This window comes from Panonychus citri, unplaced genomic scaffold (assembly GCF_014898815.1).
Source record: "Panonychus citri isolate SS breed McGregor unplaced genomic scaffold, ASM1489881v1 Contig00139, whole genome shotgun sequence".
Lineage (NCBI taxonomy): Eukaryota > Metazoa > Arthropoda > Arachnida > Trombidiformes > Tetranychidae > Panonychus > Panonychus citri.
This window is the reverse complement of record NW_026515544.1, coordinates 906,189-934,106: the sequence shown is the minus strand read 5'-3', so window position 1 is coordinate 934,106 and position 27,918 is coordinate 906,189. Positions and strand designations below refer to the sequence as shown.

At 32.5% G+C, this 27,918-nt stretch overlaps 6 protein-coding genes across 9 annotated transcripts; 2 read left to right on the top strand and 4 right to left on the bottom strand.

The window, feature by feature from the left end:
- Positions 1 to 482: 482 nt before the first annotated feature.
- Positions 483 to 4,120, bottom strand: LOC128394127 (very low-density lipoprotein receptor-like). Its single transcript, XM_053354393.1, has 2 exons — positions 3,102 to 4,120; positions 483 to 1,740 (listed from the first exon to the last, which is right to left on the bottom strand). The coding sequence occupies exons 1-2, from the start codon at positions 3,200 to 3,202 to the stop codon at positions 699 to 701; spliced, it is 1,143 nt and encodes a 380-aa protein (XP_053210368.1). The 5' UTR covers positions 3,203 to 4,120; the 3' UTR covers positions 483 to 698.
- Positions 4,121 to 5,022: 902 nt separating this feature from the next.
- LOC128394128 (sex-determining region Y protein-like) lies at positions 5,023 to 6,460 on the bottom strand. Its single transcript, XM_053354394.1, has 2 exons — positions 6,245 to 6,460; positions 5,023 to 6,054 (listed from the first exon to the last, which is right to left on the bottom strand). Exons 1-2 carry the CDS (start codon positions 6,333 to 6,335, stop codon positions 5,198 to 5,200), a joined length of 948 nt encoding a protein of 315 aa, XP_053210369.1. The 5' UTR covers positions 6,336 to 6,460; the 3' UTR covers positions 5,023 to 5,197.
- Positions 6,461 to 13,806: 7,346 nt separating this feature from the next.
- LOC128394119 (furin-like protease 1) lies at positions 13,807 to 19,384 on the bottom strand. 3 transcript variants are annotated; one of them, XM_053354381.1, is made up of 6 exons: positions 18,801 to 19,384; positions 17,897 to 18,350; positions 15,946 to 17,767; positions 15,622 to 15,870; positions 15,417 to 15,536; positions 13,807 to 14,516 (listed from the first exon to the last, which is right to left on the bottom strand). In XM_053354381.1, the coding sequence occupies exons 2-6, from the start codon at positions 18,302 to 18,304 to the stop codon at positions 13,996 to 13,998; spliced, it is 3,120 nt and encodes a 1,039-aa protein (XP_053210356.1). In that variant the 5' UTR covers positions 18,305 to 18,350; positions 18,801 to 19,384; the 3' UTR covers positions 13,807 to 13,995. The 3 variants fall into 3 exon arrangements, with proteins under 3 accessions (XP_053210356.1, XP_053210355.1, XP_053210357.1); XM_053354382.1 differs by lacking the exon at positions 18,801 to 19,384 and adding an exon at positions 14,820 to 14,859 and having other exon boundaries at positions 14,377 to 14,516; positions 17,897 to 18,546; XM_053354380.1 differs by lacking the exon at positions 18,801 to 19,384 and having other exon boundaries at positions 17,897 to 18,546.
- An 872-nt stretch (positions 19,385 to 20,256) lies between these two features.
- LOC128393984 (low-density lipoprotein receptor-related protein 8-like) lies at positions 20,257 to 21,465 on the top strand. The gene has a single exon (XM_053354218.1). It carries the CDS (start codon positions 20,257 to 20,259, stop codon positions 21,463 to 21,465), a length of 1,209 nt encoding a protein of 402 aa, XP_053210193.1.
- Positions 21,466 to 21,694: 229 nt separating this feature from the next.
- On the bottom strand, positions 21,695 to 25,309 carry LOC128394120 (probable LIM domain-containing serine/threonine-protein kinase DDB_G0286997). 2 transcript variants are annotated; one of them, XM_053354384.1, is made up of 3 exons: positions 24,473 to 25,309; positions 22,192 to 24,290; positions 21,695 to 22,099 (listed from the first exon to the last, which is right to left on the bottom strand). In XM_053354384.1, the coding sequence occupies exons 1-3, from the start codon at positions 24,528 to 24,530 to the stop codon at positions 22,094 to 22,096; spliced, it is 2,163 nt and encodes a 720-aa protein (XP_053210359.1). In that variant the 5' UTR covers positions 24,531 to 25,309; the 3' UTR covers positions 21,695 to 22,093. The 2 variants fall into 2 exon arrangements, with proteins under 2 accessions (XP_053210359.1, XP_053210358.1); XM_053354383.1 differs by having other exon boundaries at positions 21,695 to 24,290; positions 24,473 to 25,308.
- A 234-nt stretch (positions 25,310 to 25,543) lies between these two features.
- LOC128394130 (myosin-I heavy chain-like) lies at positions 25,544 to 27,171 on the top strand. The gene has a single exon (XM_053354396.1). It carries the CDS (start codon positions 26,123 to 26,125, stop codon positions 26,894 to 26,896), a length of 774 nt encoding a protein of 257 aa, XP_053210371.1. The 5' UTR covers positions 25,544 to 26,122; the 3' UTR covers positions 26,897 to 27,171.
- Positions 27,172 to 27,918: the final 747 nt, after the last annotated feature.

The window sequence follows — 27,918 nt, the reverse complement described above, 5'->3', positions numbered from 1 at the left end:
ATTAGTTGTTCTTAGCATTTTAATAAATCATTTGATTACCTTTGGGAATAAATTTATCGAAATTGTTTATTATTGGAGACAAGTAATTTCCAAGAACTTCAATTTATTAATTCAACAATTTAGTTAATTGGGAAAATTTTTCGAGGAAAAATAACATTGAAAGTTCTGCCATCTATTGTCTGAGAACAACACCAACTTGATAATATTTTAACTCTTTCGTTTTGATACGAATTAAGCTACGAATTCAAAAGATCGTCTTTGCGTGAGATTAGGTCTTAGAAAAGGATTTTCCCGGCCCTAAGGGAAGTTCCCTTCTAGAAAAGCCCCATCTACAAACTTGAATAAGATAAGCTCAAATTTTGGGTAAAGATTGTGCTCAAGATAAAAGGATTCTATGAGATGTTGAGGTACCAAAAAATAGAGCGGAAAATACTACAGTAGCGAAAAATAGTACGAAAAAAATCTGAGTAGCCGTTCATGAGAAATTCTGACTCAAAGATTTTATTGTACGCATGCGCAGTTGCGCTTCTAAACAGCGCGCATTTCAAAAAGAAAGAGGAAGAAAAACAGACAGAGAAAGAGATGAGAGAGACTAGAAAGAAAGAGAGAGGAGAGAAAAAGAGAGAAAGAGAAAGAGAGTAGTGAGAAAGAAAAAAAAATTTAGTTTTGAATTTTTCGATTAAAAAACGATTCCCATTTCAACAAATCACGGGTCCGGCAAACAAGTCCAAAAAACTTTCGTAAGAAAGTTTTTTCCCGCTTGTCTTATAATTGGCAACTAGACAGTTTTTCTCATCGGAATAATCTTTACAATTAGGATGTTTGTCACAGAGTAAATCTATTGATATGCAACCTGATTTATCGGCGCATGGAAAAGTGCCCTCAGGACATTTGAGACTAGAATCTTTTCGTAGAGATTTGTACATATAATGATGGCAATTTAGTTCATCAGAACTATTTGAACAATCGGGTTGGGAATCACACCTCCATTGTAAAGGAATACAAGTATCCCCACAATCAAATTGATTGTATGAACATTTAGTTTGATCACAATTATTTTCATCTGATCTGTCCCAACAATCTGCGATTCCATCACAAACTGAATCGACATGAATGCATTTACGATTGTCACATTTGAATTGATTCTCTGTACAGTTTAGGATAGTTGGACAGTTTTTCTCATCAAGACCATTGTAACAATCGACGAGACCATCACAATGCCACGAACTCGGGATATACAAACGTCGACAATTAAAGTTATTGGAAGCAGTTTTGTTTGAACAGCTCTTCTCATCTGATCGATCACCACAATCGTCAACTCCATTACAATAAAGGGATTCGTCAATACATCGGTCATTTCCACACTGAAATTCAGTTGGTGTACAATTTTTATGTTTACAGTCCTTTTCGTCTTCTCCATTAGGACAATCGACAATTTTATCACATTTCCAATTCTTTGGAATACAAATTTTGCTATTACAAGAAAAAGTATCTTCAGAACATCTCGAACAAACCGTTTTGAATGATAGCTTTTTACAATCAGTCAGGTCGTTGCAAATTTTAAAATATTGTTCGCAGGAAACTGAAGATCCATCACTAGCTTTCGGCCTGTATACACAATTACGCTCATCACTTCCATCATAACAGTCGGAGATTCCATCGCACTTTTGATCCCGTGTAATGCATGAACCATAATCACATCTAGCAAAGCATCGGTAATTGCTTTTTGGAATGGACGGTCTGTAAAAAATTAGACTTTTTAGTTAAGAGTTGAGACTTTGTGTATTTGCAGGGACAAAAATATAAAGTCTAAATATGTTTATCTTTTTCTGATCTGATCAGTGGTTTTCGAGAAAATCAAGTTCGAAGTTGAAACTTCAGGTCACAAACGATAAGTTTTTAGATCATGAAATTTTTATTTTATCAGCAACTTTTCATACCCTTATAGAAAATTAGATTTGTTTGAGTAAAAACATATCCAAATTTCTCCGGTCATAGTTCTGTTGTATTTAAATGGACCACGCTTAGTCCCTAGTGTCAAGAATGATCTGAAACTTATATGTTAGAGACTATTTTAGTTATGAGCCAACATCGTGGATCGAGCACTTTTTTCATTTGATCAACAGTTTTACCCGAATGAAAGAGTGGCCTTTGAACTTCGACGGCTAATATCTCCGAAACTATAATACTTAGAGATGTCTGCATAAGTCAGATCATCGCCATTTAACCGAACCTTTAAAGAGAATTCAATTTTTGGGCTTAAAATGGAGAAAAGATCTAGCGAAGGTTATAGTTGATTAAAATTTATACTAAAAACACCTAAATGTTTTATTTTTGTTCGAATGAAATATAATTGCATTAAACATTTTAAAACTATTTATAGCGAAATTGGCCGATTAATGGTCGATATACAATGTAAGAGCGTGTCGAAACTTTGTTTCCATCTACATTCATTCATTTTCCCATAGAAATGAACTCTTTTGAAAAAAGGTTGGACTCAAATTTTGATTTCTTATTTATAGAAAGTGGAATAAGTTAGAATTTAAAAAAAATATCAATCGATAGATTCATCATTTAAGTTTCCGATGGTTAATGATGAATTATCTGAAGATAATTTTTATAGTAATTGAAGTTGTAACACCAAATTCACGAAACTTTGTAACTATTTCTTCCTTATTTATAATTCACAATTAAAAAATTTCCAAAAAAATTTTCAAACTTTTCTGATCCATGTTCACTAATCAATCTTATCCTTTGAAATTTCATCTGGACATTAATGAGACTGTTTTCCATTAGTAGACAAAAACCGTTGAAATCTATCGAGCCGTTTTCGAGATAAATTAAAATTAAATTTGAGTCCAACCTTTTTTCCGGATAAGTTAATAGTAGATCCTATCGATAAAATACTGGGTAACAAATCGACTCCCATAATCTAATCACGAAATTTTTTTTCGCCTCCAAACAATTTCCTCCGAAAATCTTAAAACAAAAAAAAACAAGCGAAAAAAGTTATCCAAAAAAAAGATCGATTTGTGCCCAGTAAAATGGATACCAAACTATTGGAAATTAAATACAGTGAAAATGCACCAAAGAGGACTCACTCATCGATTAGCCCAGTTGATATGTAATAAGCATTTGTCACTTGAATAATACACAAAATAATCAAAAATAAACAATTAAATTTAAAGTCGATCTTCGTCATTATCGAAACTATTTAATATTTAACGAAATCAAGTGAACAGTTAAATGTTGAGAAATGACAATTTTCGTATTTATTTTCTTACAATTAGTTGATGAGTTGAAGTGTTTTGAAAATTCATGATTAGTTATCAATGGACTTTTTATTTGATGAAACAGTAATTATTGAGTATCCGAAATGGTAAAAACAAGATATACTTGTGATTAATTGCAAACTTTGCATAATTAATCTGATAAATCACAATTTGCTTCGTTTATAAACAACCAATATAACTACAGGGTGTTAGTTAACTAATTAAACATATTTGTTTTCGGAATAACTCGTCAACTAAGAGTCGCACAAAAAAATGGACTACACATTTAGACTTTTCGTTTCTTAGTGTTTGCTTTTACACCAAGTTCGAAATTGAACTTCAGCCAGCCAGAATTCTGGCAATCAAAAGGCCAAAGCTGATAAAAATATTTTTGAGATATTCAGTGTTTGTTCACACAGGAAAATTTATAAGTTAACTTGTTTTAAAATCGCTTTTTTGAACGGAGTTCTGGCCTGTCAAAGTTTAATTTAATTGTCTTATTTCCTATGGATGAGATACTTGTTGTTCAATCAATATCAATTTCTAATTTGAATGTAATTTATCATAATGGTTGATTATTAATCCAAATTAGATTAAATGAGTGTTAAAATTGTCCCGATTATTCAATAACAACAAACAAATAAATGATCTGTCAATATGAATTGACCGAATCAAGAAATTATCGTCGAAAAATTTGTTTATTAATCATTTGATTACCTGAAGTAAATTTGCTAATTTTGTCAACTATTGTAAATAACAATAAAGCCACCAGAATATCAAATTTATAAATGAATTGGACGAAATGTCAAATATACGATTTATCAGGATAGAAGATTTTTTCATAGTGATTTTCATCTTAACAATATTTCTCATCAGAATTATCTTCACAATCATTGATTCCATCACATTTCCATGCATGTGGAATACAAATACCATTAGCACAGGAAAATTGATCGCAGGTACAGTTTATTTCATCTGATAGATCACCACAATCATCTTTCTTGTCACAGCGCCATTTTCGACTAATACATTTATCGTTATTACATCGAAATTCGCTTTTATCACACTCACTAAGGAGTAGACAATCTTTCTCATCGGATTGAGTCTTACAATCAGCAGATCGGTAACATGGCCGATTCAAAGGAATACAAGAATCACCACAAGAGTATTGATTTGATGGACATGATAAAGGAGAATAAGGTACAGAGAATGAAGTAGAGAAATTAATTGAGACAATTAACAAAGAAAATAAAACAGAGCAAAAAAGAAAAGGTAATTTAGTCGATCGCCACATTGTTGGAACAATAATTAAACAATTAGAATAGCAACTTGCAGATTCAATTCTATTTTACAAATGATGATGTGAATACGGATGAGATTGATTTATAATTCTTGATGAGGGATAATCTTTACAACCGACACTCGCAGCTACCGACAAATAGAAAAACAAAACACTTAACATTGGATTTTTCTTTGAATAACAAAAAAAGTCCATGGTCCGTCTTGTTCACGCTTTTCTCGAACGTGTTCACGCAATGGCGGCGGGAAGAGAGGGAATCTGATTTGAAGAAAGAAAAGTTTTTCTGATTTATCTTCAAACGAATATTTATAAATAGTGAGTCCGATTTCTGATTTCTGATTGGTAATTGATATTTTTTTGTTGATGAAACATTAATTAAAGTGTTTACGATCCAAACAATGGTAATCTTGTTGATTGAAAACTTTGCATAGTTACTCTGATAAATCACAATTTGTTTGGTTCAAGTTTTTATTTATAATCTTCAATGTGACTCTTTATATTAGATGTCTTTAAATCTTAATTGATGGAGATCAAATCACGAAATGAGCGAAAAAAAGTCAAGATAGGATAGATTTTTGCTTTTTTTCGATAATATAGATTTAAGATCTTAATCAGATCTGTAGATTTAGATATTATCGAGAAATCTCTCGATAAAATTTGGATCTAAGAAAATTTCTTGCTCATATGTTTGAGCAAATTCAGATAATGGAAGCTCAGCTGAATTGAAGTTATCGAGACAAGCAAGATCTTCGTCTTTCAATTCCTTGAATTCTTGTGAATAATAGTTGCCTTGGTTGATTGGTTTTTGATACTGGATCTCTGGATTTGCATGTTGAACATGTTGTTGTAAATGATGTTGCGGTTGTAGTTGAGATGTTTGTTGTTGTGGATGATGTAGTTGATGAGATTGGTGAGGTTGGAGAGATTGTGCATAATGATGATTATGATGATTATAAATATTGGGATGAGCTTGAAACTGGTGAGTTTGTGGCTGTGGTTGTGGTTGTGGTGATCGATTATACTGAGAATCTGGACTAGGATGTTGATGAGATTGAGAATATTGATTATGGAAGTTATGAAATTGCTGATAATGGAGAGGTTGCGAATTAGATTGCTCTAGTTGTTGAATTGGTAGTTGTTGTGGTTGAAGATGATGAGAGTGATGGGCATTAGTCATTTGCTGTTGGCATTGTTGTGGTTCTGGTGATTGGTATTGTGTGTTGATAAAGTTTGAGTTTGGAAGATGATGAGTTGGTGTCAATGTTATACCAGACGAACGATCTTCCTCTTCTAGCTTGACCTTCTCAGGAATGAAAGATTGCTGTTGTTGGACAGAATTGACAGTACCAAGTTTCTTGACAGACCGAGAACCAGATCTTGGGCCAGTTTTATTTGACTTTTTCTTACTCTCTTTATTGGATATCTGTTGCTGTAGTAACAGAGTTTCTTGTCGTTGTTTCTCAAGCAAACAATTATGAGTAGCTAATATAATCCAATAGACATTAACCACGATAAACACATAAGCGATCCATCAAAATCATCGGGTTGAAATTCAAGAAAAAAAATAGACAAAAATAACAATCAACAAAAGATCAACAAAGTGAAATTTGAAAGTTTACCCATTAGAAGGAAGAGAGAAAAAAACAAAGAATTGAAATAAGAAAATACTCACCTAAATATCTTTTCGCTTTTTCTTCGTGGTGATCACGATAAATGGACATTCTATTAGATAGATTGTTGACAGTTCGATCATGTTCAGACATTTTAGAATTTAAATAAAAGAAATTAAGTTAATTACAAAATATAAAAGTAGAAGAAAAGAAAACAAATTTGATTGTCTCAATTTCTGAAAAGAGAATAGAAAAGCTCATCGATGTATCGATACAATCGATCTATTGGAGCCAAAAGTGAGAAAAAGGCTCAGTTTAAGCTCACCTTTTCGGCTTAAGATTCGCGGCTTTTTGAGAAAATAATTAAAAGTATTAATCAATTAATTTATTAATCTAACAAGATGTAAGATTATCTCATCTATCATTTTTTTACTATTTTGTTGTGTTCATTTAAAGATAAAAAATAAAATAACCTACGAATCTTGGTCTTTTCTTTTCTTCATGAAACCACATTGGGTGAGAAAAAGAAACTAATGTACAGTTAATACTCTTTAATTTGTTTCAACAATCAGTCAATTGGATTGAAGAAACTGTGGTCAACTAATCAGAATCAATTGGAATCAATTAACAAAACAAAAAAATCACAAAACAGGAAAGTGAAAAGCAAAACAAACACGTAAGTCTTTGAGTCTTTGGGCCCAAGTGAAACTCTTGAAGAGCTTAAGAAGCCATTGACCATCAGATGATGATAAAGATCATCTTCATCTCTCTTTCTGTTTCTTTTTAATTATTTTCTCATCGATAAATGAGTGGAATGAATCAGTGTTTCCATGATCAATAGATGGTGCTTCCTTATTCAATCTGGATTAGTGAGAATCTGGTTTTCCTTTTTACTGTTTCTCTCTTGAGCTGAAAAAATGATGGACACTTTGGAAGAGAGAAGTTTCTTTTCATTCCAATTGAAATTGTGATTACTTTAAATCAACGAAAGATTAGAAAATACGTGCAACAAGCTGAGTAATTAATAGATTTTATGTAATTCATATTGACGCCATTTTGTTATCACCTTTTTTTCTCTCATTTTTATTCGACTGTTTTTCTTGAATGAGTTTTCTTTTTTTCTCTTACTAAAAAAAGTAAAGAAAAGAACAACCTAAACGGAAATTCTCCTTATCAGTGGCCAAAATCTTCCATAAAAAGCCGAACATTTTGATCTTATCGATCCATATAACCAGTGATTCTATGACAAAAATATAAAAAAAACTGAAGGCAAGAGTTAGTAGAAAGATATTTACCTGAAGTATCCGAGATTTAGTTGAGTAATTAAAATATCGAATCTATTGAATCTTTGTATTGGACGAAATGTCAAATATGATTTATTCGGATAAAATACAGAACTGTAATCAAATGGTAATAATAATTTCTAAATAATTGCCGACTGACAATTTTCTCATCAGAATGATCTTTACAATTAGGATATTTGTCACAACTAAATCATGGTACATATAAAGTTGTACCTTCAGTCAATCAAGACTAAACCTTTTCGTCGAGAACTGGAAATGTTTGTGATACAATTTAGTTCATTGGAACAAAACTTTCATTGAGCAAATTTAACTCCAAAGGAATACAAATATCGCCATCAAATTGATTATATTCACATTCAGCTAGATTTACAATTCTTTTCATCTGATTTATCCCGACAATCTACAATTCCGTCACAAACTAAATCGACATGAATACATTATGATTGTCACATTTGAATTGATTCTCTGTACAGTCTTTTGTGGTTGGACAGTTTTATCATCTGTTGCATTTGGACAATTTGGACGAAGATTTGATCACATTTTCGTCTCTTTGGAATACAAAGTTACGGCACAATTTAGAATTGAGAAAACGAAATCTCCATGATCCATTTAAATGAAGATGTTTAATTAGGATTGTTGGTTAAAGATGATTAGTTTAACAGAGCAACTTGCAGACGGACGAAAATCCCACCGATTCAAGGTAAATAATCAAGAGTATCGGTGGAATATTTATCCGTTTGCACTTTACCCTTAATCCAGATTAGGATTAAATCGATTCGTAGTTCGAGATGATAACAAGTAGATAACAATTTGTTCATCATAGGGAATTCTAAGGTAATCATGATAATCCAGTGCAGGTAAACCATAAGAGAGAAAGAATCTGAAAGAAAACGAAATAAAGAAAAAGGTAGAAAATTAAAAAAGAAAAAAGTTCTTACCCATGAAATCGAAAATTTTTTGTCATGTTAATAAGAAAATCCAAATATTCTCGAATGGCCAAAAATGAAAGAACTTAGAACTTATTCTCCATTTATAAAGTTCTGATAAGATTGAACAGTAGACGAACATTCTGAATGAATGTGAACAGTTTTGTCGTTGAAAGTAAACTGAAGATGAATGAAGAAGAAAAAAAGAAGAAAACTTTTTAAAAGATGATCGATGAATAGGAATTGTAGATCGTTGAATGTCCAATAATAAGTTTTTCTTGAGAATGAGAGATGAGTGTTGTTGAACGTTTAACTACGATTGAAGAAATTGGGTAAACTATATTAAGCTTTTGTATGTTGACCGAGCTCCGAGCGCGGGGTTTACCTGGAAACAGAAAACCCCCTCATCATGTTATCATCCACCTCCCCTTCAATTCACCCCCATACACCCAAAAAGACAGAAGAAAGAAAGAAGAGAGAGAGAGAGAGAGAGAGAGATTAAAAGCTTCAATGAACATCATCATCAGCATCATTCGTTAGTACTAATTGTGATCTAAAAAACGAAACGCAAGAAGATGAAGCAAATTATAAATAAAAGGTAAGAATAGAACATTTTTTTATATCATCCCAATATAAGATAAACTGGTTTAAAGGGGATTTTAGGCTTTTACCTGGTTAGAATTGAGCTTCAACTATTATTATCTCATTATTATAATAATGATAATGGTGATAAATATATAAATAGACTTGCCCCTTCACCCACCCAACAGGAGGAGTCACGATGAAGGACGAGGGATTGTGGGAGAGAAGATGATTGTGATGATGATAAACATCATGTCAGATAGGAGTTAACCAGAGTGAGAAATGAGGGTACAAGTGAGTATGAAACTGGATGAGAGAGAGAGAGAGAGAGACCCAATTCTGATTCCCCGGTAATCAACATGAACACAACAGAACCCGAAACTGTATTTTGGGCTCACTACGTACAATTGGCCTAGTTTCGAGTCAAAATACATTCTTTTTTTTCATCATCATCTTCGACTTGTCTTCATTTCTCTTTCTTTTTTTCTCTTTCGTCTTCTTATTAACTTCTAATTTGCCTTGCGGGCTTTTTGAATTGATCATTTTTCTTTTTTTGGAAGATATTCTCCTTTACTTTTGATAGTTTCTTTCTATATATTTCAATCGAACTTACAATTTACTCATTTACGACATTTTTTTGGCCTCTTCAGGTTGATGGCCTTCTTCATCTTCCCCACCTTTAATTTGGCATCATCATCATCATCATTATCGTCATCTTCATCTTCATCTTCATCCCGAATTTTCAAACTCCAAACTCATTTGAATAACATTGAGTAAAAATCGGTGCGTTAATTGAAGATGGAGGTCATCATTATCTTATCAGATTATTTAAATTGTTTCAAGTATCAACAATTAATTGTTGTTTCTAAATTATATCCTGATGATGTTTCATTTTCATTCTTATGACGAGTAATCAACAAACTACTATAATTACTATTATTGAAAGTTTATTGTAATTACAATGATTTTGTTGGTTTAACCAAAATAAACAGAAGCCAATTTACTCATTTAATTTAGTTAATTATCTGTAGTATTTTTTTTTTCATTATAATTACGTTTAATTGTTAAAGATCTCAAAGGTTAACTTGATTTCTTAAAGTTGACTAACTCAATTAATCTAATCATAATTAAATCCAATGTTCAGAAAATTGTTCATAAACTTTAGTTGAAAAGTTTTTTTTGTTCACAATTAACTTAATCACCACAACTTGGCACACAATTAATATTCATGTTATCATCTTTTATTATTTACTATCAATTAGAGCACAATTTAAATTCAGTTAACAGTTCATCAGCTAATTAAATTAAAAACTCTTCATTGTAAAAAATTTAAAACTAATATCAATACAATTCTGGTTAACCAAATTGTTACTGATTGTCAAAAGTTTATTAAATTTTTAATTGTGACAATTTAACTAACCTATTGCTTTATGAATATAATTGTTAATGTTATTTTTAACTAAAAATCAAGGAACATGATTAATGTTAATTAATGGATCAGTGATCTAATTTATATAAATTGTTTATCTCTTCCTGAATTCTTGTTTCATTTGAAAAGCAAATCAAGATCACAATTAACCTTTCCATCAATACTTAATATAACTTTTCACTTAATTACCATCATCTAATAGTAATTATCATAACCATTTTGATAATCAACAATCAAGTATTGGCCTAATATCAAACAATCAACCTTAATTGTTAAGTAAGAAACAAACAAGAATAACAATTTAACCATCAACAATAAGATCACAATGTTAATCGCAATGGTGATTGTACATTTAAATCAATTGTTTGAATGTTAATCATGATTAGTAAATGAAGATCAGACAGGAAGAAGAAAAAAACCTTTAAGAAGCTCAACCAAATTCTAATCATGATTATCTTAAACAATCAATGGTAAATCAATTGAAACAGTGAATTAAACAATTGGAATAATAATAAAAAATCAACAACTCTGTTTGAAAGGTAAAACAACAGACTGAAACACCAATGATAATTTACTTTATTCAGAGCGTAATCGATTGATGATCATCATGATCATCATGATAATGATGAAAAACTAATGGCAATGAACATTAGTTAATCATGATGATTGAAAAATAACTAAAAATTCAATGAATGCAATGGCCGCAATGAAGTGTATAAAACCCACGCCACCAACGATAAGGCGGTTAAGTAACTAACGAAATAGTTTATTGCAACAATTAGTTAATCCCACCGACGAGCAGATAATTTACTTAATCAACAAGAGTTGATTGATTATAACTGAATTAGTTTTACTTTTTTACTGTCATCCACTTTGTGTCCTTTACAATCAAACATTTCGTCAGCTTAATCGTCACAATTAGTTGGCAGTGATTTTTAAATTGCCCAGTTGGCAGTAAATTAAAATTGATGCTGTTTTTTTTTACTGTTTATACCTGCTGATAATCAGTGTTAGTAGTGGCAACAATTAACGAACAGTAGTTGCTATTTATGTGACGATTTCATGCAACATCAACGAAATGATCATCATCGTAATCAACCAATCAAGTTGATCAAATAACAGATTGTTGTTAAGACGAGAGAGGGAAAAAAAGTCACAATCAATTCTAAATTTAACTTGTAACGAACAGAAAAAAATCAAATTTAGTTCTGATTTTTTTTTCGCTTCTCATCACCATTATTCCGAATCACCCATCCACCCACCCAACAGCCTCACCTCCTATTTTTTACCACCATCACCGTCACTCTCTTACTCTGGTTATCATGTAAGTGTGTGTGTGTCCTCAAATTTTGTGTTTAATTGTTAAATCAATCATTGAGAAGACAAAGATTCAGTAAAAAAATCAACTCGTAGCAATTTACCTGAAGCATAACAAAAAAAAAGGTAAATTGCTTTCGGCTAAATTAGTTTCCTTAATTAAGGTTTCTTCATGTTGAATGTTATTTAAAGATTTCAATTCATTTTTTATTATGTTATTGTTGTTGTTGGTTTAATTGTTGGCTAAAGTTCAACTCTATAGTCAAATTGATATTAATTGTTTCAACGATGATTAACTGATCAATAAGTTTAAACATTGTTTTTGTTGTAATTGAATCAATTTCAATTGTAAAAATCTGCTGGTTATTATCACCAATAATCAACAGAATCTCAATTTAATTCATTAATCACTGTTAACAATTAATGGAAAGATTATTTAATCAACCATCATCATTATTATTATTATGATAAAGATGAACAAGATCACGATTATCATTTGTAAAGATAACAATAGAATCGTCAACGATAATCAACAATTAACTGTAAATTTAATAAACAATTTGACCTAAATGACCACTGATCACCAGTAAGATAAACAATGAAAGTTTAATTTGACCATTACAATAAAAGATAATGAAAGATTAACTCTCTCCTTTATAGCAGTCATTAAATTAAATCCACAACAATCAAAATCAATCCTAATCCATTGAACGGGAAAATACCTTTAATCATCATGATAATTATCATCACTCTTTATATTATGAAATGTTGGGCAAAAAATCCGGTTATCTAAAAAAAGATATACTAAAGTTTGACCTAATTGCTTGTTAATCAATGTACTCAATTTGATGCTCACCAAGAATATCTCATCATTATCATCATCCTTAGGCTCTTCCGTTTGATTTAATTACCATGATAATAAAGTTATCAGTTTATCATTTGTTTCCATTGAGAAATTATCATTTCCTAAGCTTCGTAAATGCCAAGAGACTCATTGAGGATTTTGGAAGTGCTAATAAAACAGTTCAAAACTATGGCAATTCCTCTCGTTTCGCTGTGTTCATTCAAGTTTTTTTGACCATCGATCCCAAATAAAAGGATAACTAATCCAAGATTACCTGTTAGAACAATTGAGATTAAATTTCCAATCAAAGGGTGAAAGAAATCACCACGTTTTCTATCAGATAGTCGCCGCTGCAGCAAATAATCATGAGATACGAAATCAACTTCTAGTTGAGAAAGTTCCATTTCTTTCTGTTGGTACAAAGAGACCAAATCACGGGAAATTCCATCGACGCTCGCACGATCAGGATGAGTATCATTGGGGTACCTTTGTAATTCTTATCGGATGTATACGCATTAAGAGGTCGAAAAGTTAAACTCCACCGAGTAGAATAAGGTAATACATAGGAACTGAAATCGATTAGTTGTATCACTGTCCAGAGTTTCTTTCAGTAGGACCAAAGTTTTCAAAAATCGCAATTCAATGAACAAATTTACGATGAATTGTTCAGAGATTAGAATGAGCCCTGACTTTGAATATAAATCAACCACCAATTCTCATATTTTTGTTACTTTCTTCTCAAACAGTTTTCAAGGGCAAACGAAACACTTATAATCTATTTCTTTTCCTTTTCCATTTCTCTTTCATTTTAAATTCGCTTTCAATTATGTTCTTATTTTTCAGTATCGAAAAAATAAATTCTCACACATAATCTTCTATGATTGCATACACGCTCCTTGTCTATGCAAATTACTATTAGATTAATAAATTACTCTCCAAATTTGAATCTCACCCTTTTGTTAAGTTCGTCGTAAGTCGCAACCGTTTGGAATCGGACATTTCGTTGGTCAATTTAGTCTTCGTCATCATAATTATCATCACTCTTATGAAATGCTGGCAAGAAAATCCGGTTATCTAAAACGAAGTTTGACCTAATTGCTTGTTAATCAATGTACTCAATTTGTTGCTCACTAAGAATATCTCATCATTGCATGATAATGACGATTATTACTAATGATTTGTTTCCATTGAGAAAACTTGTTAAAAATGACATTTCCCAATCTTTTGCAAATCCCAACAATTTAATCAGGTATTCAAGTGTTTGAAGATTGATGAAGTTGATAAATTACAATCGAAGATGATAATTGTCTTGAGATGAAATTACATTGGAATAACATGAAGATGATTGAAGATTGTTGATTAGAAAAAACTATTTAGAAAATTATTTCTCTGTAAAAATAAATAAGTAAATTTAACGTTCGTTCTCATCTTCACTTAGATGCGAATAATTATTTTTCAATTTTCCAATTGATTTAAGACGAAGAAAATTAGATGAAGATCTTGGTTCCTCCGAGGGAATGAATCCATCATAGAATCGGGTGGGTTTTCGCTTGTTAAACCAAGAACAACAGCAGCAATTAAATAGATTTGGAACTCTTTCAATTATTATATAGCAAGCGAATGAGAAAGTGATAATAAAAAGGAAGACAATGATTCCAGTGACAACAGAATAATATAATTCCAGTGAATAAATTTCATCTCTCAAATCTTTTTGTTCACATTTTCCTTGTTCGTTGAGAATTGAATCACCATAACAAGAAGTACAATTTATATCGTTGGGACCATTACAAGTTAAACAACTATAATAACAATTAGCGCAGATGAATGATTGATCATTTGAATGGTTCGGTGAGATTTTTGATTCTTTAAAATAGCCGAATGGACAATTAGAGACACAATCAGATTGGAATAGAATATAATTTGGAAAACAATCTGTAATAGAGAAAAAGAGAAGAAAAAAAAATCAATTGATTAGCGAAAATTATTATATAAATTGATCGTTCAAAGGGAGTTAATCTCATATTTAAATTACGATCAAAGAGCAAACAACAATAGGCAAGGAGTGAAATTGATAACAACGAGCAGCAATTGGAAAAATGAAATTAAACGACAATTAAATAAATAATATTTACAAAGACGATTTACAATGAAAAATGAAAATAAATCAGCAAAAACTAATCAACAGAAAATAAATTGTGATGGTATAAACTACGACTTGTCGATTGTTGGACTTACCGTAATTAATTATTTGTTATATCAGGGGGAATCTTCTGGGCTAAATTGTTGCGAAATTTAATTATTGGTTAGTAGTGATTAACCTAAAACGCTAAACATTCACATACAATCAAGAAAATCAGCTCATCTTAATTTCTTGGCAATTGACGAACAAAGAAATCACGAGTAATTAGTTTGATTAGAAAAGGAGGGAGAACTAAATTAGTGAAAGTTTGTACGATTCAATTGATTTAAGTTCTTTTTCTTCTGTATTATGATACAAGATAAATTTGATGACAATATTTACAAGATTAATTGTAATTAAAGAATCGATATTTAGTACATATCAATACTTTCTTTCGTTCTAAAAGTTTTTTTGGCATACACATGTTTCGTTATTGACGAGTAGTTAATTGTTAGTTAAGTTTTGTTAGATTAATTTTTGTTCCTTTCGATTTGTACTCGTTTAACTATCATTCATGTATTTGATTGAATTGATGGTTATTGAGTTAGTTTATTGGTAAACCTGATTTTTTGTTATAAGGGAAGTTTATTGCGTCGCTTGTCAAACAGGAAATAAGATTAGGGTCATAATTATAGCCAAGATAAGGCACAAACCTAAACACCCAGAGTGACCTTTATTCCTGCATCCAGAATTTCCTGGATACGAATCTTGGGAATTTGCTTTGATTTTTGGACGGTCATTTTCTCGTGTCCAGTGGGAGATAAAAATATCAGCTGAAGAAGAAAAAAAAATAAGATAAAACGATGAAAATTAACTGAATTAAAGTAAAAGTATTGGAAATCTAATTGTATTAATCACCTTTAGAATCATCATGTAAATTGGTGATTGAATTATCATCAACTGATGATTCTAGTCCATTGACATTTAAAGGTTGATTGATTGTTTTTCTTGTTCCATTCAAAATAATGTTTAATTGAGTAGCAACAATTGGCGTTGATGAATTAGTTGGAATAGAACTATTTGTTGGTTGGGTTTCCCGTTTCCGACGATCTGGATTAATTTTTGTACCATGAAGCACCATAGTCCATCCTTTTAAAAATGCTCGATCTGCGTCAAAGGAAAAAGGAAGAAGGTTAATTATTAATAATTTGGTTGTTGTTTTTTTTCTCGTGAATAACTCACTGTAAGGATATTTGCCGTCATTATGAACTTCAAGTTTCCAAATACCGTTAGGATTTTCACCCCACGAGTGAACAGTCATGAAGGGCCAATCTTGGAATCCGGAATGTGAATTGTCCATAGGTCTTTGCTCAAGTAAAGTAGATCGTGTTCCCGCAGGGGACGTTAAATAGATATGAATGTCACCTCGACGAGTAGATGAAAGGTTAATCCTTGATTGTACATGTTCGAGAAACAAAACCTCAGGACAGTTAACGTTTAGAGACATTTCAACGTAGCTTTTTGAGGGAATCAGTTTGTCGGTGAGATTGGAAGCAATTTCACAGATTTTTTGATCAGGTACGGTGACCCAAACTTTGGCCAGGTCAACCATTGCTGCTGCATCCATTAATCCATAGCCAAAGGAATGACTGACTTTGCGACCAACACCATTAGTTTTCCAATCACTGGCACGTAAGTTTGTGGGTCGAGATGTCATAGCAACAATGTGCTGCATATCCCGCCAAGTGAGGTTACGATTTGCTTCAAGAGCGAGTGCAGCAATTGCAGCGGCCAGCGGAGCGGATGCTGATGTACCAGTGTGACTAATGGTACAACTATGATGCAAATCGGTGGTTACAATTTGTTTCTCACCAATTGAGCCACTACTGTAGGTAGTTGCAAGAGTTGATGAACAAGCTTCACTATACCAGGGAACTTGACCATTTTCTGTTGCACTGGAAACAGAAAGTGTCCATATTGAATTAGTATAACCATCGCAATTACAGTTATCATGCTCTCGACCCCCATTCCCAGAAGCCCAAATATAGATAGACCCTAGACCATTACGACCTTTGGTAACCCCGTCAACAAATGCACGAGCCGCTAAATCACCAGGTCCATCTACAGTTTTACCATCGTCATCTGGTCCCCATGATGCAGAGTATATATCAATATGATCGGTTGCAAATCCAATCGAACGGGCTTCAACTGCATCGGTCACATCTCCGTCCAACATCCTAACACCACCCACTTTAGCATGATAGGCAACACCAACGGCACAGTTATTATTATTAGCCATTGCAGCTACTTCACCAGCACACCGAGTCCCGTGACGATTAGAATCAATTATATCATAACGAGGAGTTGGATCATCATCAGAATTGTTAACATCATAACTTGCTTTTGGATCATAATTTTCACTCAAATCAGGATGATCACCTTCAAGTCCATCGTCTAAAATACTAACCACAACACCACGACCAGTTATATTTTGATCCCAAACTTTAATCACGTTCATGTCAAGACCATTATCTCTATTTAAGTACCACATTTGTAACCAATTTGGATCGTTGAATTTATTGATTGTCTCGGTGGAACGTATATTGGTTGTTTTAATAAGATCACGTTTAGTTCTTGAAAGCACAGGTAAATGAAGTAAAAAGTTAACATTTGGTTCGGCGGAAATTTCACTAAAATTATGACTTGGTTTAATTGAGCGTCTTCTCCTAATTGTGTGTTTCAGGTGATAATGATTATCAAAAATCTGGTCCAGATAAACGAAACCATGTTTGGAAGCGATTTCCTTTGCAGCTTCAGGTGACCCATCAAAGTGAAGCACAAATTGGTCAGTATATGTTAAAATATCACGATCACAGCTTATGGAGTTTACAATTAAGGAAAGAAGAAAAAAAATGATTCTCCAATTGATTGATTCCATTAGAGATTTTGTTGTTGTTGTTGAATTATAAAAAGATTTACCACTTGGCTTGGAATATTTTACATTAACTTCTCTTCCATGGGAGTGGGTTTCATCTTTGATCATTTCTTTTCGCTGATTAACTTTCTATAAGTAGAAATGAAGAAATTGTCAGGAATTAATAATTAATAAGTTAAGAGTAGCCACTCAACACCATCTCAAGTGTTTAAGGTAATAAGTTTAATAAGAAAAAAGAAAAACAAATGACAAGTTTACCTGTTCATTGCAATTGAAAGTGATTAATAATTTATTGATTCCATGGAAATCATCAGTTGGTTGGAAACACTTTGAATCAGTTGATTGGAAATCAGGTAAGTGAGTAAGTAAATTATTAAAGTGATTGTGATTTTTGTGGTTAACTTGTTTCCTATGTGATGAATGATGTTTTTGACTAGATGCACAACCCAAACCAGAGGCTATCAAATTGTTATAAAGGTTATCACATGTTGGTCCATTTTTATCATTTCCTAAATTGTTAGAGTTAAAATCCATTTTAATTGATGGGGTTAAAAAATTATCACCATTACAATTATGAAATTGATTAGAAATTTGGTTCTCCACAAAGTTCACATTTTCAGGGTTATCGTTTGTTTCCTCTTCATTTGGGTAACACTTTTGCCACATATTCAAAAAACACCAAAGCAAAACAGGAACAGGTACTTGGAATTACCTAGAAAGTTAATTAGAAAAAATTAAAATTCTCTTGATGGTTAAAAGATAAATGAATGGATTAAATTACAAAGAGCTTTTGACTATTCAAATGAAACCCATAGAGATGTTTAAAAGAGTGAGAGATAAAGAAAGAGAAAGAGAGAAAGAGAGGAAATAGAAAAACTGAAAAAGAAAACAGAGGAAAAGAAAGAAAGAGAGAGAGAAAGAAAGAAGAAGATGTAAAATGGAGGATAAAGTGATGCTCAAAACCAGAAAAAAGGAATGAAAATAGAAAGAGAAAAAGAAAGAGAATCAACTGAGAAGAAAAAAGACAGAATAGAATATAGAAAGAGAGAGAGAGAAAGGCAAAAAGAGAAAGGCAGAGAGAGAAAGAGAGAAGGTGAAAATTTCATCCGATTAGACGAAAAGAGAATTTGTTTTGCTAATTAAGATTACCAAAGATACTTACATAATTTGGGTTGATCAAAAAATTAAATTTCTTAATTTAAAAGTAACAAAAGTGTTTGGGTAACGAAATTTGGATTACCTGTTGGTTGCTCAGCAACGGAAGATCAGCTGAATTGAAGTTATCGTTCAATTCCTTTAATTGCTTGCGAATAATAGTGATTTGTAATTGACTTTTGATGTTGAGTCCCTGAATTCAATTTGTTAGTATTGTTCATTGTGGTTCTGGTGATTGGTATTGAGTGTTAGTAAAGTTTGAGTTTGGAAGATGATGAGTTGGTGTCAATGTTATACCAGACGAATGATCTTCCTCTTCTAGTTTGACTTTCTCATGAATGAAAGATTGTTGTTGTTGTTGGACAGAATTGACAGTACTAATTTGGGTCAACCAAGTTTCTTGACAGACCGAGAACCAGATCGTGGGCCAGTTTTATTTGACTTTTTCTTATTCCCTCCATTGGATATCTGTTACTCTAGTAACAGAATTTCTTGTCGTTGTTTCTCAATCAAACAATCATAAGTAACTTCTATCATCAAGTTGACATAAACGATGCACCAAGATAAACGGAATCAATTGCAACTATCCAAATTACAGAGAAAAAAGATTCAAAATAGAATTAAGAGAATTAAGAGAATTTCAGTATCAATAGAAAAAAAATCAAATTCAATTGTTTGAAAAAAGAATAAAAAGAGCATCGATGTATCGATACAATCGATCCATTGGAGCCAAAAAGTTAATACCGAAGAGTAGAGAGTTTTTATCTCTTTGGTATTAACTGAACTAATTATGAGTATCATTGGTACTCCAACTGGAAAGATAATTCTGACGCAGAAAATTGTCGATTTGAGCTCCATCCCTGAGATCTTCATTTTAATTGGCCTGTTAGCCTCATGCATCTCTCGCATCACGATTCGCACATGAAGACGCAATTGAATTGACGAATTAGTTCCCATGAACATTTTTACCTCATTATTTTGATTTAAGATTTTGTGAGATCAACCGACAGCGAAAGGGCAAATTGATATGATACATAATCTTATTCAATGTAACGTGTTGATTGTAATATTTTACGTAATATGTAAACGTAAACTAGTCTGATTTAGAAAAACAATTTCAACAAATTATTTATCAGATGATTTATGCGAAGTTTGTTATTTACTTCAAGTATAAATGTTTTTATACTGATTAAGGAAAGATAATTATAATCACTGATAAATCGATTGGAGCAAAAATTAGTTGATCATCAATTATTTTCACTTTAATTGCCATTTAATTGTGAGAAAATAAAGTGAATTCATCCTACATAAAGCTCATTTATTTTATTACAAGTTTTTAGAGTCGATCAATAATGAAAAAGAGTAGTTTTTATAAAATTTATTATTCGCTTCTTATTGTTTTGTGCATCATTGAAGTGACCTTTTCATCGTTAGGCATTTGGCCAATCGAACGCCATAAAGACATGCCGGTTAGTATATTGACACCAAGGCTTCTAGTGATAACCAGTTCATCTTCAGCGACCACTACATCGGAATTTCCGGATTACTGTATGGACTGTGGACCGACGAGAGTTTATTCATCAATTTCGTTTGATTACATTCATGGATCAACAGCCACGACAACACAAATGGGACCATTATTTGATTTAGTTTCGTTTGATAAAATTCATGATTACATTTATGAATTAAAAACTTGCGAGACTCTTGATTACATAAGGATCGGAAGTAATTTGTTATCTGATTGTATGGATAATTGTGCGATTATGTCTGCTTATTATTTATCAACATACACGAATAGCAAACCAGAAAATGGATCTTTAATGGAAAAGAAATGTTCGGCATGTGAAATGCTTTTCACAACAAGATCAGAAAGTTGTGACAAAATCTTCGATTGTAGTAAACGATCAGGGGAACAGTTTTGTTCACGATGTTCTGAAAATATGTTTGCTTGTGATAAGAAAACTTGTATTCCAAAAAGATGGAAATGCGATCAAATTGTCGATTGTCTTAATGGAGAAGATGAAAAGAATTGTGAGTTTATAGATTGCACTGAAAATGAATTTCGATGTGCAAATGACCGGTGCATAAACAAAACACTTTATTGTAATGGTGTAGACGATTGTGGTGATCGATCAGACGAGAAGACCTGTTCAAAACTGACTGATTCCAATAGTTTTGACTGTCAACGTTTATTTATCCCAAGCTCGTGGCATTGTGATGGTGTTGTCGATTGTTACAATGGTCTTGACGAGAAAAATTGTCCAACTGCTAAAAACTGTACAAAGAATCAATTTAAATGTGATAATCGTAAATGTATTCATGTCAATTCAGTTTGTGATGGAGTCGAAGATTGTTGGGACAGATCAGATGAAAAGAATTGTGATAAAACTAAATGTGCAGACAATCAATTTGATTGTGGTGACCAATGTATTCCATTACAATGGCGATGTGACAAACGAAAGGATTGCTTGAATTTAAAGGATGAAATGAACTGTAACATTGAGATGTACAGATCCTATCGGCTTGATTCAGATCTTCGATGTGTTGAAGGTACATTTCCATGTGCCGATCGATCGGGATGTATTTCGAACGATTTTGTTTGTGACAAATATCCTAATTGTAAAGATCAGTCTGATGAAATGAATTGTCCAGATAGAAACGATTTACTATAATCACAAATAAACAATTATTCAAGTGCTCGATTAAGATAAATTCGATTGCGATGAGTTTGGACTCTTGAACTTGAACATCGTAGTCGAAATAAATCAAACAGAAAATGATAATCACACGGAAGAATCTCTAATATTTACTATCCCTTTTTCATCAAATTTCTCAGTGAAAATCAATTACACTTCGAACGAGTTTATAAACTACTGTTACTTTTTTAATTTCTTTTTCTCATGTTCCATCAAATCTTTTTCTTAATTCGCACCAAGATTAACCATTTACTCTAAAATTTAAAGTCATCGAAAAATTTTCTAAATTAATTAATTAGTTCACGAAGAGGATCATGAATGAAATTAATCGATCCAAATACTTGATTCTAATCATGCCGATAAAATATTTATTTTCTTTAAATTGACTAATTTGTTTATTTTGCTTTATATTTGAAAGAAACTAATAGTATTTACAGTTGATTTAATATCATTAAAAAAACATAATTAGAACTCTAATGAGTTGATGTTCATCTTAAAGGAAAAATACAATTGAAAATTGATTTTTTAGTTGGTCGTTAATATTGTAAAGAGACACTTCCTGGTGACTGATTGCGATAATCAAGGTTCAACGTTTTGGGAACAATTAATTCTGTGAATAGAAAAATAAAATATCAAGAACAAAAAGATTGATTGTAAATTTAAATTATTTGTTCGCATTTAGGCAACAAACGTTCCTCGTACCATTAATTGTTGTACTTTTAATGATTTCTGGGGAACGACTGGTTTAGTCTTTTGTTTATCGTTGTCTTTAGTTTCTTCACCAGTGTCACTTTTGTTACTTGATTTTGAGTAATCGCTGCTACTGGAATCACTTAGGGTCGGTGATCGTCTTGATTTCGTTGGTTCCTTAACAAAGGTTTGCATTGATCGAGCCACTCCAACTACTCTTGGTGGTGGCGGTGGTTGAGGTTTAATTAATGCGGAGATGCTTTGAGAAGTTGAGTTTCTTGGTGCAGTTGGAGGTGGTGGTGTGGGTGGTGATGGTGATGGTGATGGTGGATCCTGTTGTTGTTGTTGTTGATTTTGTTTTAGTGTTGCTGCTGTTGATAATCGGTTAACTAGTTCGATTGCTCGATCTTCATCTGATTTTCGACGAGGCAATGTAACATTATTCAATTGAGCTCTTGCTTCCAATATCCTTTGTTTTATTATCGGTGGTGTTGGTGGTGGGATTGGTTTGGGTGATGGTGGTGGTTGATATTCATGAAATGCAGGATTATCTTCTAGTTCAGTATTTAATGGTGCTATTTGTTTAGTTGACTTGATTGTTGACTGATGGATTTGTTTTTGTTGAATTTGAGAAGATAAATGTTGATTTTGATGAGATAATAATGAAGGAGGAGATGAACAGGGTGGTGGTGGTGGTACTTGTGGCTGCTTTGGACGTAAGGCTGGCGCTGGATTAACATAGTGTGGACTTGGAGGTTTCATTGTACCATGAAAATTTGATTCTCGATTGAGTAGCGGGTGAACTTTAGCATAAGGAACTTGAGATGTTGATGAAGACTTGTGGGGAGGAATAAATTTTCCACTGCTATTTGAACAGCAACTTTCACAAGAAGTTCCGGGGGAAAGTTTTGATTTAATTGTCATCAGGGAAAATTGATGTTTACCCTCATCATGAGAAACTGTTCGTGACAGAATCATATCACGACGATCATAAAGATCCTCTATTCGCACTGGTGCAATTATAGTTGTCGGCGATGATCCACTTATACTTGCTCGACGACGGGCAACACCTCGTGGCCTTCTGGGCATCACCTGACTAATTGGACTTTTGGGAAGACTTTTTCTCTCCTTTAGACTATCTTGATCACTATCGTTGTCAGAATTACCATTAAGGGAAGTGGTGGTTGCTGTTGATGCATTTCTCAGACGATTTGATGAACCTTTTACTTTACGGTTCACAATTTTGTACGGTTTCAATACAGTTATTTGATTATTGCTATGACGAGGTCTCTTCTTAATTGTGATTGTAATCTCCGTTGAATAATCTTTAACACTGTTGAAAACCTTTTTCAATTGCCAACCAACGACAGTTTGATAATTAATTTGAACAATTTCACTGCCTTCTTCAATTCGTCCGCGATGAAACGGTGATCCATGATCCACTTTCTCCACAATATGAATACCAGAAAATGTCGACGAAAAGTGTAATCCCCAAAAAACATCTTCCTCTGCCCTCTTCTTAATGGTTATCACTTCCAATGAAGCAGGTTGTATGGCAAGTGGGTCATTTAATTCCTGGACAATTCTGTCACACATTTCAGCGAAAGTACAACAATTTTCTTTAATCACTTCATTAGGTTTTTCCACAAACTGATCACGTTGAGCCGTTGACGCCAATTCAATACTCAATTTACATATTCGTCTTCTCATTGAAATATACTCTTCATGGCCTCCAAAGGGATACCTGTCAATCCATGAGACAAACAGTTTAACTGAGGTGAGAATGTCACAAACACCGGAAAGTGTTTTAGTTGTAACACGATCACTTGATTTACTAAAACCAGAATCATCGGGTTTCTCTTGTTTCAAGAGATTGTACAAACTACGAGATTTACATCCCAAACGAAGTGCAAGCATTTGCAAAGTTTCGGAGCAAAAATTGTAGTGTAAGTGTTTCAAATGTTCAACAGCTTCTAAAATAATCTCTTGATGTCCAACTTTGGTTACATTTAGATTCTCAAGATCATCACAAGAGAGAAGCAGCAATCGACAACCATTAATATTATTGTTCAAAAAAAATGCGACATAAGGCAAAATTGAGTCTTCCAAACCTAAGTAATAAAGAATAATAATGAGAAGAAAAGAGAAAAATAACAAGAGAATAGGAGATTAGACATAAGATAGAATTAGAAAGAAAAAAAAATAATATTAGAGAGAAACGTTGAGATTTTCTAACTTGAAATTCATGGGACACAATCAATAATTCACTTGAATATTTATTCTGAGAACTCACCTTGAAGCCAATTGACAACATTCTGTGGACTCCATTCAGCTACATTGATGAAAGCCATTTTGGTTAATTGTCTTAAAAATAGATTGAATCTCTCACAGCATAAATAAGAACAAGATGAAAAAGAAAATGGCGAAGACAGAGGATAAGAGATAGAGAAAGAGCAAGATGATGATGTTCACCACAGTGAAAAGAAAACAAGTTTATATCATATAAAAAGAAGATAGAATAGAAACTCAAGATAAAGAGAAAATCAAGAGAGAGAGAAAGAGAGAAGAGAAATAAAGAGAAAGAGAAAGCTGATTATGATTGACAACAAAAGTAAAATGGCAAAGGTAAAAAAGCCTCCGAGAAACGCACAAGGTAATTACTGTTACTGGTCAGACATCAGAAGATCAGTAAGGTAAGTTTAATTTCCATAAGATGGACAAGACACAAGAGAAAAAGCTCCAAGAAGAAAAGAAAACAATCACTTGTGGTTAATATAAAATGGCACAAACAGTTGAAATTGATGAGGAATAAAAAGAAAATGAGTCACTAAGAGAGAGAGAGAGAGAGATGATGATGATGATGATGATTGCCAACGAAAAAGAAACAATTGAAAAGGAAAAACAGGAAAACAATATTAACTATTAATCGCTAATCCATGTAACACATTAAATTCACAGGGAGAAATAAATCAGCTGAAGATAAAAACAAAGAAGAGAATAAAATAAAATTACATTGATTAGAATTTTAGAAGAAATGAAAAGAAAAACAATCAACTCTTTTCTCTTTTCTCTCTTCAATTGTATTCATATTTTCCATTATTAATTTGATGAGAGTAAAAGGAAGGACATTTGAAGAATCAAACACAGAATAAGATGAAGATGAGGAGAGAAAAAGAGAGAATGAGAGAGAAAGAGAGTAGAAGGAGAAAAAGAAACGTTTGAAAGGAGCGTGGGAAAGGAAGAGAAAAGAGAGAGAGAGACTTTTATGCCTCCTTTCCAGAGAATGAAAGAGAAGATGAAAAGCCTGTTGATTCGCCTTCTCGTCTCTTTCTATCTACAGGTTATTCCATCTCCTTCGTCCCCTCTCTTTCGTCACTTCCTCTTCTATTTACTAAAATTGCGAAAACGGAGACAGAGCCTCTCATGCATCTTCTTTGTCTCTTCTCTCTCTTTGCTCTTCCTTTCCCACGCTCCATTCAAACGTTTCTTTCTCCCCTTCCACTCTCTCTCCTTTGGATATTGTGAGTACCAGGAAACCCGAGAACCAGAAAATGGTCCAATCGAAAAAGTCGAGAAAAAGAATCGAGAATCGAACTGTTAGCAAACGAGAAACATTAAACATCCATTTCCATGTTACTCTTATTCTTGTGAATACGTTTTGTCTCAATTCTCATTGAATTTCAACTGAGCCTTCGAAATATTATGAAAGTTTAAAAATTCGAAAACTCTAGTTTACTTTAATTGAAAAGAGCAAATGAAAGAAAAAAATGGTTCAGGTGAACATGGAAATTAAATTACGATTGTGCACAATCGATTAGGCAACAAGTCTGATTATCAACACATATTGCGATCAGAATGATTGACATTTCATCGTTACAATCAAGGCGATTTCCAAGGGTAACGATTTAAAATCATTCAGATCAATTATTTAACCTCCTCGAAAATGAAGTTTTCGAAATTTATTCTTCAATATTTGTGTACAATAACATCAAGTTCATCAACAATGATGGAACATCAAATTCTTGAAGCTAATACGATTCTTGAAGCTTTTGGAAATGCTAAAACGGTTCGAAATGATAATTCCTCCCGTTTTGGTAAATTTATTCAAGTTTGTTTTGACCGTCGATGCCAAATAAAAGGATGTATAATCCAAGATTACCTGTTAGAACAATCGAGATTAAATTTCCAATCAAAAGGTGAAAGAAACTACCACGTCTTCTATCAGCTGGTCGCCGCTGCAGCAAATAATCATGAGATACGAAACCAATTTCTAGTCGAGAAAGCAGAAAATTATGCTTACTTAAGTCAAAGTGGTTGTTATCGGATCGATGGGGTTGATGATAATGCGGCTTTTGAATCATTACGATTGGCAATGTCGGTGCTTTATATGCCCACCGAAATGTGTGATGGCATTTTCTCGGTGCTCAGTGCAATCCTTTGGTTGGGAAATATAATGTTCGAGGATTATCAAGACGGTGAAAGGTGTAAATTAAAAGCAGAGGATGAAGAGATTCTCGCAACTGTAGCGACTCTTCTTGGACTGGACGCTGTTCGTCTTACACAGGCTACTCTTCAACGGCAGATTAATGTTCGTGGCAATATAACAGAGATACCATTCAAGGTACATGAGGCGAGAGAGAATCGTCATGCTATGGCGAAAGCTCTTTACTCGCGAACATTTTCCTGGATAGTAAATTCGTTATATTCTGATAATTGAAACTCTCATTGATAAAGGAAACACTGGTTGATGTTGATACTTTTCACTTGTTGACAAGAGTTGAATGTAAATAAATGAGATGACGGTGATAAAGAATGAGAGAGAAATGGGGATTTTGTTGTGGTTTCATTTTCTTTTCTCACTTTTTTGGCTCCAATGGATCGATTGTTTCGATACATCGATGTTCTTTTTATTCTCTTTTCAGACAATCGACTTTTAATTTTATTAATTCTATTATTTTATAGAATTTCTATTACGATCATCTGAAAGTTTTCCACGAAAAATCAAATTAATATTAAACATTGAATTACACAGAATTCACTTATTCTTGAGAATTTTTGAATTGTTTTTAATCATCAAAAATTAGAGTCTTTTACTTTTAAATCATTAGATTAATCAAGATTTGGAAATCTTCTTCCTGGCCGAAATTAACGGCAGAAATGTCCTAAATTTTTTTTTCTCATCGACTCTTTTGAACGGCTTTAAAATAATCTTTTCAATGTTTTTTTATCATTGGGCTAAGTTAATCAATAAGATGCAACTGTAGGTAGTTTTGTAAGTATTAATAATATTCATATCAAGAATAAGATTGGATTGTTAAATTGTTTTAATAATAATTTGTTATATGATTGTATCCATATTGTCAATTAATTGTTATCTTAATTATTCACAGCAGTAATTACATTGTATCTTAATCAAAACGTTTTACAATCTAATATTAGCTCAATGATAATAAGATTATTTCTCATTTATCTTCATTTATTTCTCAATTTTTTACACACAATTTATTAATCGTTGAAGATACAATGTTGTAAATGAACTTTGTCAAATTAGATTAAATTGAAAACAAACACTTGAGTTTACATAGTTAATCATCTGATAGATGGCGCTAACTGAACTGTTCATGAAAAGTTCATTTTTTGTTGATTAATTCATTTTCTTGATCATTTATGCAAACACATAGAGTGGGATTAGATTTGATGATAATGATTTGCTATGATTTCACTCAGTAGTAAGGCCAA

Coding starts and splice junctions, on each gene's coding strand:
- LOC128394128 (XM_053354394.1), bottom strand. CDS start 6,335: ATGTCTGAACATGATCGAACTGTCAACAATCTATCTAATAGAATGTCC. Junction 6,055..6,244: donor AAAAGCGAAAAGATATTTAG/GTGAGTATTTTC, acceptor GGATTATATTAG/CTACTCATAATTGTTTGCTT.
- LOC128394119 (XM_053354381.1), bottom strand. CDS start 18,304: ATGTGGCAAAAGTGTTACCCAAATGAAGAGGAAACAAACGATAACCCT. Junction 17,768..17,896: donor CTTTCAATTGCAATGAACAG/GTAAACTTGTCA, acceptor TTCTACTTATAG/AAAGTTAATCAGCGAAAAGA. Junction 15,537..15,621: donor TTTACATGATGATTCTAAAG/GTGATTAATACA, acceptor TTTCTTCTTCAG/CTGATATTTTTATCTCCCAC.
- LOC128394130 (XM_053354396.1), top strand. CDS start 26,123: ATGAAGTTTTCGAAATTTATTCTTCAATATTTGTGTACAATAACATCA.
- LOC128394120 (XM_053354383.1), bottom strand. CDS start 24,530: ATGGCTTTCATCAATGTAGCTGAATGGAGTCCACAGAATGTTGTCAAT. Junction 24,291..24,472: donor TGTTGTCAATTGGCTTCAAG/GTGAGTTCTCAG, acceptor TTTATTACTTAG/GTTTGGAAGACTCAATTTTG.
- LOC128394127 (XM_053354393.1), bottom strand. CDS start 3,202: ATGACGAAGATCGACTTTAAATTTAATTGTTTATTTTTGATTATTTTG. Junction 1,741..3,101: donor TCAACTGGGCTAATCGATGA/GTGAGTCCTCTT, acceptor AATTTTTTACAG/ACCGTCCATTCCAAAAAGCA.
- LOC128393984 (XM_053354218.1), top strand. CDS start 20,257: ATGCCGGTTAGTATATTGACACCAAGGCTTCTAGTGATAACCAGTTCA.